The sequence below is a fragment of the Colletotrichum lupini genome, chromosome 4 (assembly GCF_023278565.1).
Source record: "Colletotrichum lupini chromosome 4, complete sequence".
In the NCBI taxonomy this organism is placed as follows: domain Eukaryota; kingdom Fungi; phylum Ascomycota; class Sordariomycetes; order Glomerellales; family Glomerellaceae; genus Colletotrichum; species Colletotrichum lupini.
The window spans coordinates 1,426,830-1,439,524 of NC_064677.1; the positions used below are offsets into that span (position 1 = coordinate 1,426,830).

The following is a 12,695-nucleotide window of genomic DNA, read 5'->3' on the forward strand; positions in this document are numbered from 1 at the left end:
AGTAACTTGATCATTTAAGAACACTGGATCTTCGAGATCATCAAGAGAATCAAGGGAATACTGCAGTAGTTCCATTATGCGACAAACTCTTCTGTCATTGGCCTTGACGGCCACAAGTGTCTACGCTTGTCAGCGTGACTGGGCAGCGCTGAACCGCCGCATCAAGAGCCACAGTCACCACGATCATGGTCACAAGAAACGAGACATGGCAGTGAATTACCCACCTTCTCTCACGGAATACGAGTCTATACTTGTGAACTCCTTTGATAGCAAATCGCTCGACGAATGGTCTCACTACTATACGTCTGGAGATCATCTTGGCGGACACAACCGAACTCTAGCTGAGTGGACGCAACAAAAGTGGATTGATGCTGGCTGGGATGCTTCCATTGAGGAATATTGGATCTGGTATACTGCTCCTCTTGAGACTACCTTGACTTTGAATAGACCGGATGGAAGCGTTCACAATGTCACTTTAATCGAGGACATGCTGGAGGAGGATCCTACTACTAGCTATCCCAACCGAATCCCGGCCTACCATGCCATGAGCGGAAGCGGCAACATCAGCGCCGAATATGTTCACGTCGGGTATGTTGACTCCAGAACCACACAATAATCGCTGTTAAGGGTCCTAACTTTTGGGTGCAGTCGCGGACAACGCGGAGATTTTCAGGCTCTAAAAGATGCTGGAATCGAATTGGAAGGCAAGATTGCGCTGTCCATGTACGGTGCGATTTACAGAGGAACCAAAGTGAAGAATGCACAGGTATGTCTCACTCGTTCTGCGGGACGGTTCCAAGAAGTTGACAATTCAGGACAACGGCATGATCGGGGCTGTTCTTTTCACCGATCCTCTTGATGACGGAGAAATTACCGTTGCAAACGGCTACCTTGCGTACCCAGGTCAGTCCAGAACGGAGCCCCGTATGTCAGGTTCCACAAAGACATATTTGACTAAGACAATGGATGACTCTAGATGGTCCAGCTAGAAATCCTTCTATGATCCAAAGAGGCAGTGTCCGTTTCTCCTCACTGTACTCAGGTGATCCATCTACAGTCGGATATGCATCAGAGAAGGATGGCCCTAGGAATGATGTGACTCCTTACAACCCAACCATTCCATCTGTGCCCATCAGCATGAAGGATGCGGTGCCATTGCTCGCCGCTCTTGATGGAAGCGGCTTGTCCGCTGAGCAGGTCAACCGCAGCAGCTGGATTGGTGCACTGCCGAACATCACTTACAGCAGCGGTCCAACACCAGGTGCCACCCTTGATATGGTCCATTTCATGAACCAGACGGTCGCTCCCTCTTGGGATGTTATTGGTATCATCAATGGAACCCATCCCGACGAAGTCCTCATTATCGGGAATCACCGCGACGCTTGGGTTATTGGGGGTGCAGCGGATCCAAACTCGGGCTCTGCAGTTCTTATAGAACTTTCCAAAGCCTTTGGCAAGCTTCTGGACAAGGGATGGAAGCCCCGTCGTACGATGTATGTATGCTGCTTCTGTGTTCCTTTCTTCATGCAAGGGCGGGGAGCAAAACTGATTCGACTTCTAGCATCTTGGGCTCTTGGGATGCTGAAGAATTTGGCCTGCAAAGGTCGACTGAATGGGTCGAAAGCCATCTGCCTTGGCTCGTGACGAACGCTGTCGCCTATTTGAACCTTGATGTCGCTGTTTCGGGCCCCCGAACTGCTCTTTCTGGGTCAGGCGAGATCCAAACGGTCGCCATTGAAATGATGAAGAAGGTTCTTTTCCCTGAAGGTTGGGGGGTTGGACCAACCTTGTACGACATGTGGTTCAACACTACTGAGGGTGAGATTGCTCCTCTGGGAAGTGGCAGCGATTATGCTTCCTTTTACTACAATGGCATTAGTGCTGTAAGTCTTCTGAAATACCCCTGACGAGATAGCTGAGACTGATACATAAGTATCGGATTAGAAGTCCAATTTAACCGCGGCATACAGCCGACTGCGCAGGGGCCAATTAGGGGCCCTATTTATAATTATTATAGCTAGCCTAACCTACGGTTAGAACCTCCTTTTTATACTTACTACGCAGATATTTATATAATTTAATTAATCTCTTCGTTAACTACGGTTCGAACTAACTACTTTATGATAAGGATATTAATATTAATTAGTAATTAAATTTTATTATTATAAATTAGTAAAATATCTTATTATATAGAAAAGACGACTTCTTAATACCGTATAGGATAAGAGATTTATATTAATTAATTTTATAAAAGTAAATAAAAAAGGAGGCGATTCTCAAATACTATATAGAATTAAATAATTATAGCCCTTTATTATTTATAAAAGGTTAACGTTTACTACGTTAAACTACGTTAATTAATAAAACTACTTAAATAACTAGCTTTTTATTATTGCCCTAAGTAGCTTTTTTATTAAATAACTTTTTCATAGCCGGCTTATAATTAAAAATTAATTAATTAAATTAATAAAAAGAAATACTTATATAACGACTATTTACTTAATTAATTAGTATAATAAACGAGTTTAATAATATAATATAAAAGAGTATTACGTAATTAAAAAAGGGGATCTCTAAATATAAATATTCTTACTTAATAATAAAAATAACCTTATAGAAGTTATTAAGTTAAGAGATTTATAGTATATAAAAAAGTTTATTATTATAAAGATTTTATAAATATAACTTTAAGCTTACGATCTAAATAACCTCTTTATAGCTCCCTTAACTACTTCTTAAATATTATTTAGGAATATAATATAGGGGACGGTTTAATAAAAAAATAGGGGATTTAGAAGTCTTAATAATATTAAGTTAAGAATATTATAGATCTTAAAAATTAACTTAAGAAAAAAGTAACTACCCTAAAGTAGTTCTACGACCTCTTATTAAAATTATTATTAACTTAAAAAAAGGCTAAAAAAACGAGGATCTAAAGAAAAAGAAAAAAAATCCTCTAAAGGGCTACTAAAGGGCTTTTTTTTTTATTAATTCTTAGTACGAAATTATTAATTTTAAAAAATTAATTAAGTAATAAAAGGGATCGTTAATAAGTAATAATTACTTAACTATAATTAAGCTATAAAAAAAACTACTTAAAGAATATAAAATAGGGTACCGAGAGGCTAAAAAAAATAAGATTTTTAAAATATTTAACCCTACTACGTATAAGCAATAAATAGGTATTTTTAATAAGTCCTTAAAATTTACGATTTTATAAAAAAGAGGGCTTAACTTCGTTAACTGTACTTAATAACTTATACGGTTCTTAATAGCTTATATAGCTCTTTTATAAGCTACTTAGCGTCTATTTTTAACTATTCTTATTAAATACTACCCTAAAAGAGGTAGGTTAAAGAAGGAAGCTATTTAGAGATTATAAAAAGTACGAGGCTTAGGAGGTTAGAAATATATAAAATAGCGGAAATTAGTAACTAATAAAGATCCCGAGACTAATTATTATATCTTCTTATAGTAATATAAACATTTATTATTATTATTATAAAAAGGAACTACTAAAACCTACCCTTTTATACTAAATAAAAAGGAGGATCTTAATAAGTATAATAACTAGCGATTTAGAAAGGTAATAATAATTATTAAAAATAATAAAAATAAGAGTAATAGCGAGATAGCGAGAAGAAGCGGGAATCTCTTAAACTTTAATAAATTCGTTAGGTAATAAAAGTACGGATTTATTATAATTAGTACGTAGATTAAATATATCCTCGTTAAGATTAAATACGTTAATAATTATTAATATAAATATAAGCTAAAATATAACCCTTAGTAAGTTAGAGTAAAAAAGAAGAGGACGAAACCCGATTTTAAATAGAATCCTAATCTTTTATAAATAAGTAAATATTAACTTAAATTATTAAGGGACGTAGATATATAGAATCGTAAATTAGCCTAACGGCGAGTAAATTAACGTAATATTAATCTATTTAACTAAGGTTTATAAGAAAAAGGGGCTATAAGAATAACCCCTATTTTATAAAATTATAAATAACCTTAGTTACTAGCTAAATAAATAATTTACGAGCGTAAGCTTAGGAATTATAAAAATAGTTAATAAATTCCTTTATAAACGAGGGGTATTATTAATATAATTATAATCGTAAGAGCTATATAAAATACTAATAGTAATAATTATAAAAAAGGAATTCGTACTATAGAACTAAGTATAAGTTAATAAAGCGTATAATTGTTTTAACGAATTTAAAAAAAGGGTAAACGACTTAGATTTCCTCTTTATAATTACTAATAAAAATTTATTATTATAAAAGGATATACCGGGGTAAAATATAGTACTAGAAGTACGATAATTAATAATTTTATTTATTTCGATTTATAACTTATTATTATTATTAATACGAAATTTAGTACCGATCGGCTAATAAAAAAGGAAGTAAACGACCTAAAATTATTAATAATACGTAGCGACGCAAGGATCGTATATAAATACTAAAATTCTAATAATAAATACGAAGTAATTTATAAACTTTAAAAAGATCTTCTTAAAGAAGAAATTATACTTTAGGGGGAAGTATAAGGTCTTATAAAAACCCTAGCGATATTTTATAATTATTATAAAAAAGTTAAAATTAGGGAATATTAGTACTATTTAGTAATTAATATTATATTTATAAGCAAAGCCTTTAATTATTATTATAAAGCGGTACGTAATCTCGATCGAAATAACTTTTTTAATATAATTAATATAATCTAAAGCCGCTTTAAGACTTATAATAAGAACTTAGAGCTCTTATTTAAACTACGAGCGATTTTTTTTATATTTATAGCTAGGATAATAGAGGGTAAATTGTAAGTAAAGATCCTTAAAGAGCTTATTAATTAAATTAATAAGCTAATAAAAACCTAGCTAAATAAGGGAATAAATAAATAGAAAGTTAGATATTTTTATACCGTAGTTTAGTGTATACTAAAGGTAAAAATAACCCTATACTAGGTACCTAAAGACTACGAGACGCTCTACTCGAGGCTAAGATTTAGTTTTAATATTAAAATAAGAATACCGTACTAAACCTATTTCTAAGTATATAACGGCCTTTATTAATAATATTAGGTCGATTAAACGTATAAAAAAAAAGAGGCTAAATACGGTAATCGCTAATAAAGAGGCTTAGATTTGTTAAATAAGTAAAGATATAACTTATAAATAGGGTAATAGAAGAAGTAATATTATATTTATAAAAAAAATAGATATTAATTAAGTAACTACTTTAAAAAAGAGCGTATTAAATTATACGAATAGTATAAAAAGTCGAGGGTAATAAATAATAAAACTAGCCCTTATTAATTTAACTAATTCCTTATTATATATAAGGGCAAATCCGGGGGTATAAAACTTAGTAACGGTAGTTAAAGTAGTAGCTTAAAGTATATACCCCTTATAAAAGATTTAGAAAATAAAGAAAATCTTACCCCCTATACTAATAAATTAGATTATAATAAAATTAATAATATTAATTACTCTTTTTTTACCCCGTTAGCCTTTAGAAAATATACGAGGCTAAATAAATAGAGGGTAGTAGAAGCTCTTAATAAATAAGTTTTTATTTATAAATAATAAGAGAAGGTCCTTTAAATAACGAATATAGAGGCGGCTAAAAAGGCGAATTTAATAAGGCTAAAGCTTATTTTCTTAATAATTAAAAAGAAGACGTTATCTTTTTTAATATTTTAAAAAAAAGAATATAGTACTAAGTAAATTTAAGAATAGCTAGAGGGGTCCTTTTTATACTACTTAGATCCCTCGAATACTAAGCTTATATAAGTATTTTATATAAATAAAAAGTACGGCTTAAATAATTTTTATAAGATTATTTTAAATATTAGGGTATTATAATAATTAACTAGAGGAAAAGGGTAATTTTAAGCGCTATAAAAGATCGTATTAGTAATACTTAATACGTTAATAATAAGTATTACGAGGATTAGTTTCGGCCTAAATAAGGAAATCGTCGCCCTAGGTATAATAAAAATAAAGACGTACTTCGGAACGATAACTTTCTATATTTTACTTATTAATACCCTATTTCTCTTATATTTAAAAAATATAAATTAACTAAGTATTATATTTAATAATACGAAAAACAGAATCTTTAGTAATAAGTACTTCGAAATAGTTAAATAATAATAGGGGCATACGTTTATAAAACTTATTAATAATACGAAGTTAATTAATTACTTAATAAAAAGTAAGCTTAGAAAACTATACTAAAGATTTAGGTACCTATCGGTTACGAGGCTATATAACCTCTTAAAATAATTAAGTAATAATAATATTAAAATAGGGGTACTAAAGTAATTAATAAAAGTATCCTATTAATACTAAATAAATATATAGAGCCTACGTAGATTTAAATTTAAATTACGTAATAAGCTTAACTTTAACTAGGAAATCGTTATTAATATTTTTTATTTAAATAGTTAGCTAGTACTATATATAATTAACATAGCTATATCCTTCTAAGTAGGGTAATTCTTTTAGGATTTATAAATAAAAATAGTATAAATAGCCCTACGAAAAAGCTAGATCGATATATACTAAGGACCGCTAGATAGTATTAGAACTAACGCTAGTACTAGCTTTAAGTTAGTAGAATTTAAAAATAATATAATAGCTTATAGTATATAGCTAAAAGTCGTACTTATTAAAGCGTACTATAGTATTAGAAAAGTAAAAAGGGCATATTAGTAATTAAAAAGGGTATTTAGAATTATTAAAAAAGAAAATCCGGATTTTACTAACGACGAATGCTTTTAAATAGTATTTAAATATTATAATAATACTATAGGGCTTAACGGACTTATATTAACGCTATTAGTATTTAGAGTATATTTAAAAACGACCTTAGCCTCGCTATTATTACTAAGTATAAGCTAACGAGCCTAAGTAATTAAAAAAGTAATATAAGTACTGCGCGAAGTAAGTATAAAAAAGTAAATTAATAAGGTAATTACTACGTATAATAAGCCTAATATAAGAGGTAATCTAAATATATTACTAAATTCGGATATATAAATATAATATAAAATTACTTAATAATAAGCTAGGCTATATAAGTTAATTTCTATTAACGAGCGCTCTTATATAATTACGAGAGATCGTAATTAGTTATTTAAAGTATTAATTACGGTAATTAGACCGTACTATATAAATCCTAATAAGGTAATTTTTAACTTATAAAAAAAAACAGAGCTAAAGGAAACTATATAACCCGCAGTAGAGGTATAAGAAATTATTTTTAATAAAATTGTTATAATAGTACTAATAAATAATAAAGAAAAAGAAATTACTAAAAAGGTACTAATATTACTAGTGAGATATTAGGAAAGACTACGATAGTAAGCCCTAATATAATAATTTATTATTAGTAACGAGGTAATTAATACTTTTTATATAGTAAAAAAAAAGCCGATTTCGAGCTAGTAGTTAAACTACGTAAAAAAAGCATAATTATAACTATTAAAAAGCCGTATAAAGAATTAAATCTTATTGAAATAAATACTCTTTATAATCGAGGGGTTTATTAATTTATTTTATATAACTTAAAAAATATATAAACCTTTATATGTTTAAATTACGAATAGTTTATAAAATTAAAAAGAAAAGAATACCCTAGCTATACGAGAAGTTTAAATACGTAATTTAGGGGTATAGCGATATTAAAAAAGCGACGCTACTTATATAATCGCCTACTATATAGCGCTATAGCTAACGATTAATAATAGTATTAATAATATTATTATAAAAAAAGGGATATAAGATTTAGAGCCGTAATATTACCTAGGCTTATACTTAATTAGCTATAGGGCTTATAAGGAAAATCCTAGCCTATTTACTAAAGGAAATAGCTAATAAGTACTTAAAAAGTACGATTATTAAAGTACTTAAGCTATTATATAAGCTCGTAAAATCGGGTACTTATTAATAAGCTATATATTACGATTTTTATATTAATTAATTATTAATAATCACCTCTATATATAACCCGTATTTACTAATTACGGAGTACGAAGGTAACTAATTTAGGATTATTAAAATATAGACTAACGATATATTAAGCCTATTTAATATTAACTTTATAAAAAAAGAGGATAAGGAGCTCTAAAAAGCGGGCTTTATAATAAAGCTAAAAGAGGTCCTTATAATAAATACCCCCCTAGTATTTAATAATAAAATTTTTATAATTAAAGGGGAAACCGTCGTTTTTTAATAAAAGGGGTAGGGTAAAAAGATTAACCTCGTTAATCCGAATATAATTAACGTTAAAAAATAATATAAGGCTAAGCTTGCGTAAGGGGTATATATTATAAATATTTATTAACTTAAAATAACTTTTAACTATACTAAAGTAATATAAACTATAAATCTAACTAAATAAGATATTAAAGTATTTAATAAGCGGCTTAAGTAATAATAAACGAATCTTAATCGAGGTCTTATTTATTACCTAATTAACTTTACAATTAGTAAACTTTACGTCTTTATTAATAAGTTATTTATAAATAATAATAACCTTATTTCGTAATTAGAGTATATTATTATCCTAATTAATAAGAGTATAAGCGAGAGCGAATTTATTATATATAGTAATATAATTTATTACTTATTAACTAAAAGTAAGTAAATAATAAGAAGTATATTAATATTAGAAGTTTATAGTATAGTTAATAGTATTAACCTTTCTTATATAATTTTAATAATACTAAAGAAGATTACTAATCGAATTAGCTTTTTACCTATTTTAATAGTTATTTATACTAATTCTTATTTATTATATAAATACCTTATTAAATTAAGAATAACGAAGGAAAAGAGGCTTATAATTAATATTATAACCCTTAGGTAATTATATAAAAGGCACGAGATATTTAAAATTCGTTAAATTAATAATAAAAATAACCTTATAAACGCTTTTATAAAAGTAGTACTAAATAAGGGATTAAAGTAATTCGTAAGTAATAGAAAAGTTATTATATAAATAAAGGGATAAGTTATATAAAAAGAGTAAAAAAAAGGAGGAAAAGGAGACGACTTAGTAAACGGGCCCGAGGTTAAATTATACCTCTAATTATAGTAATTAAATTAATAAAAAAAAGAAAACGTTAGTATTAAATTAAAAATCTAATTTAACCGCGGTATATAGCTAACTATATAGGGGCTAATTAAGGGCCCTATTTATAATTATCGTAGCTAGCCTAACTTATAATTAAAACCTCCTTTTTATACTTACTACGTAGATATTTATATAGTTTAATTAATCTCTTCGTTAACTACGGTTCGAACTAACTACCCTATAATAGGGATATTAATAATAAGTAAGATTAACATCGGATTAGACGGAGGCAAAACTGATCCGGTCTACTATTATCACGGGTAAAGCCAAATCTTTCACGTGATTTTCATGACGCATATGACTGATGGAGAGTAGACACTACGATTCGTATACCTGGATGGCAAAGTTTGGAGACCCAGGCTTCAAGATTCATCGGGTAATGGGCCAGTGGCTCACCTTGGTCGCATATCACATCGCCGATGATGTGATTATCCCCTGGGATCTGCCCAATGCCGGACGCGTGCTACGAAACCATTACGAGGATCTCAATGAGACCGTCGCCGGGGACTATCCCAGCCTAAGTCTATCACCCATCCACGACGCGATTACCGAGTTCGAGACCGCAGCCGAGCGCATCGCCACAGTGGCCAAACAAGCCCTCGCTTTCAACAACACTGCCCTCATCGACGTTATCAACGGCAAGTACCGAGATTTCTCGCGTGGCTTCGCAAGCGCCGGCGGTCTCCCTGGACGCCCGACATTCCACAATGTCATAAGTGCTCCCGGTCTCGATAACGGCTACGGCGCCGATGTCTTTCCCGCCGTACAGGATAGTCTGAGCTCTGGCAATGAGACGCAGGCCCAAGAATGGGTAGAGAAGAGCGCATCTGCAATCTCCCGCGCAGCAGAGATCCTTGGCATCTGAGATGTATAGATCTGTGTGTTCTGTTTTGCGTTTTTTTAATAGTATCTTACATAATGTGAATTGCATCTCAATACATCGCTCCAAAGAAATCTGAACATCAATCTGCTTTGCAGTACAGACAGGGTATTATCGATACTTTTCGCGCTCCTTCGCCAGTCCCATTAACACCAATAATGCCGTGTACGAATACAGGTGGTCAAATAGACGTTTACCAATCACTGAGTTTGCTTCCTTTCTGTGAGTCTCCGTACAACGAGCGATCACGATCGCTGGGAGAGATTTGCAACAAGCTATCGCTCGTAGTCAATCGCCTTAGCGGAACCCGGTCGGGCGTCAGGGTAGCGAACGAGTCCTTCTTCGTAGAATTCGCTGTCGAGCTCTCGGGGAGATCATCCGTCGCAATGGTCGCAATGTCCTGAGACACAATCTTGACGTTGCCGGAAGCTCTGGTGGAAGTTCTATTTGTGGAGATATTGGTGACGTAGAGTAGCTCGGGGAAGAGTCGTCGGACGAGAGCTCGGGCTGCTGGCATGCATGCCACGATTGTTCCAACGCAAAGCTCGATGTGGGACCATAGTGCCAGGCCAAAGAAGTCGTCTATTCATACGTCAGGAAGAGGAACTTTGAAAATCAAGGGTTACGTTAACTTACAGGTTGGGTTCCATGATTTGTTGAACTGTGCTACACTGCGCAAGCGAACGGCACTGACAATAGTGATGCTGTAACATGCAGATTAGTCGAAAGACATAGTAACAAACGAGGGTGGCTGCACTCACAAGATGCCAACGCCAAACATGGACATAATACCGGCTTTCTGCCTCTTCTGCAGGTTGAGCTTGTAGATCTGCGTGGCTGGTAGAACCAGCATCCAGAGATCAAGAGCGATGTTGATGGCCGCATGAGAGAGAGCCATGGCCGACAAGTCAATGCAATAGCCGGGATGTCTGCCATCCCATCCAAACCAAAAGTAGCTGAGAGGTTTGCATTGGTTCAAGTTGACAATGACAAATGTGACGCACACAACAATATTGAAGATGTGCGTCGCCCACAAGATTCGGCGGAAAGTCTCGGTGAGTGCTCCGAAGATGCGTATGTAGAGGAATAGTATCGACGCTTTGATAACGGCAAGGGTCACAGAGTAGACAATCTCAAAAGCGAAGAAGCCCTGAAGTTGCGAGTTAGTCATGTTCTCAATGTCGTTGGGCTCCCGAACTTACCCTGATGAAATTTGTAATCTGATCCACCGTGAGCGTCCAAATGTCTTTTCCGAATCCCTCTTGCCGTCCAAGATGTGTGGCGACCAAGAACGCAATCATCATTACCTTTGTAATCAAAGGTTAGCGAAGACCTCACTTCGGGATCGCTCCGCTAGACTTACGTATGCAAAGGTAATGGTCGTATCGTCCAACCCCCAAGTCGATAAACCTATCCATTTCGTCGCCAGTCGCATGGCAAAAAATAGTGTCACCATTGCGAAGAGAAATGACGGAACCCATGCGATGGAAACGCCTTCATCATGATAAGCGAATCCGCAGTCTTGCCATGTTCGATTCTTCGTGACTAGCAGGCCCGTGTTAGCATCTCCTGGCATCTTACAACAAGCAGCCATGATATTCTTACTCAAAGCTTGCTGCACGCTGCACTGGACCCGAACGCAATGGATCACAGCCATGTTATAGTTCATGTCTTCGCAGAGACATGTCGAATTTCTGAACTGGCATGATGTATAGTCGAGGGGTTCGAATAGGCATGGTAACTTGGGTAACTTGTCAGCACCTTCGAGTAAGGTTTAGTTCCTGAATTACTTACTGCGCAATCTGGCACATCATCGTAGAGGCCATACACTAATGGCAGGCTCGCCAAGAAAGATAGTAAAATAAGATATGGCTTCATCGCAACAATGATATGGTTTTCGCTGTGGTACCAAATGGTGTTGTGATCAAATCATGACGGAAGTGAAGGCGTCCAAGGACTCGTGGGGGTGCGTTCCGGTGAACACCAAAGTCGGGAAGACCAGCAGTACGAGATTGGGCAGAAGAAGGGACGAGAGAAAATCGTGCAACCATGAGAGGGGGAAATACCTGGGAAGGATAACAAATATGGATGAGGGTACGGCTCGGATCAGCCGCCGGGGAGGACGGGGCGTCGTCGTGCAAGCCACAGCGGAGATGGCAAAGTAGCCTTCCGGGTGCGGACAAGTCGGCCCAGACCACTGGGGCCGTCATCTGAAAGACTGCCTGATGCTGGGAGGGGAAGGGGGTGGAGGGGGTGGGCGTGTTCAAGTGTCATTCACTCACACGCTTTCTACGGTATCCCACGTTTTCCATCCGACCTATGACTGCCTTGGGTGGGAAGGCCATGGTTTCCTGGTGTGACTTTACGGCTAAACCCTGAACTGAAGGACAAGGTCTCAGATGCCCGCGGACAGATGCCCTGCAGATAGGTTTCCACTTCTCTGGCTGAGGTGCTGTCAACGCCCCAGAATTTGAATCGAGGGGACGATCGGAGCCGGGCAAAGGCCTGAAGTGTGTGTGGATTGGTCGGTCGTTCGCTTAGTTAAAGTTTGAGAACCTTCACGAGGACGACTTCCCTCTTCTGGAAATCGAAAGGCCAAGCACACATGTCAAGACCGCCGAGGGAGGCTCGCCGTCCGTATTCTGGTGTTGGCGAAAATGAGAAGT

At 34.5% G+C, this 12,695-nt stretch overlaps 3 protein-coding genes across 3 annotated transcripts; 2 read left to right on the forward strand and 1 right to left on the reverse strand.

The window, feature by feature from the left end:
* Nucleotides 1–76: 76 nt before the first annotated feature.
* Nucleotides 77–1,907, forward strand: CLUP02_07561 (peptidase family M28; the record flags this gene model as incomplete). Its single annotated transcript, XM_049286555.1, has 5 exons — nucleotides 77–588; nucleotides 649–766; nucleotides 816–903; nucleotides 977–1,493; nucleotides 1,562–1,907. 5 exons carry the CDS (start codon nucleotides 77–79, stop codon nucleotides 1,905–1,907), a joined length of 1,581 nt encoding a protein of 526 aa, XP_049143698.1.
* A 7,579-nt stretch (nucleotides 1,908–9,486) lies between these two features.
* CLUP02_07562 (peptidase family M28) lies at nucleotides 9,487–10,014 on the forward strand (the record flags this gene model as incomplete). Its single annotated transcript, XM_049286556.1, has 1 exon — nucleotides 9,487–10,014. The coding sequence occupies one exon, from the start codon at nucleotides 9,487–9,489 to the stop codon at nucleotides 10,012–10,014; it is 528 nt and encodes a 175-aa protein (XP_049143699.1).
* Nucleotides 10,015–10,222: 208 nt separating this feature from the next.
* CLUP02_07563 (CFEM domain-containing protein) lies at nucleotides 10,223–12,374 on the reverse strand (the record flags this gene model as incomplete). Its single annotated transcript, XM_049286557.1, has 9 exons — nucleotides 10,223–10,611; nucleotides 10,666–10,733; nucleotides 10,791–11,179; nucleotides 11,232–11,336; nucleotides 11,393–11,574; nucleotides 11,635–11,770; nucleotides 11,824–11,929; nucleotides 12,096–12,226; nucleotides 12,312–12,374. 9 exons carry the CDS (start codon nucleotides 12,372–12,374, stop codon nucleotides 10,223–10,225), a joined length of 1,569 nt encoding a protein of 522 aa, XP_049143700.1.
* Between the last annotated feature and the right edge of the window lie 321 nt (nucleotides 12,375–12,695).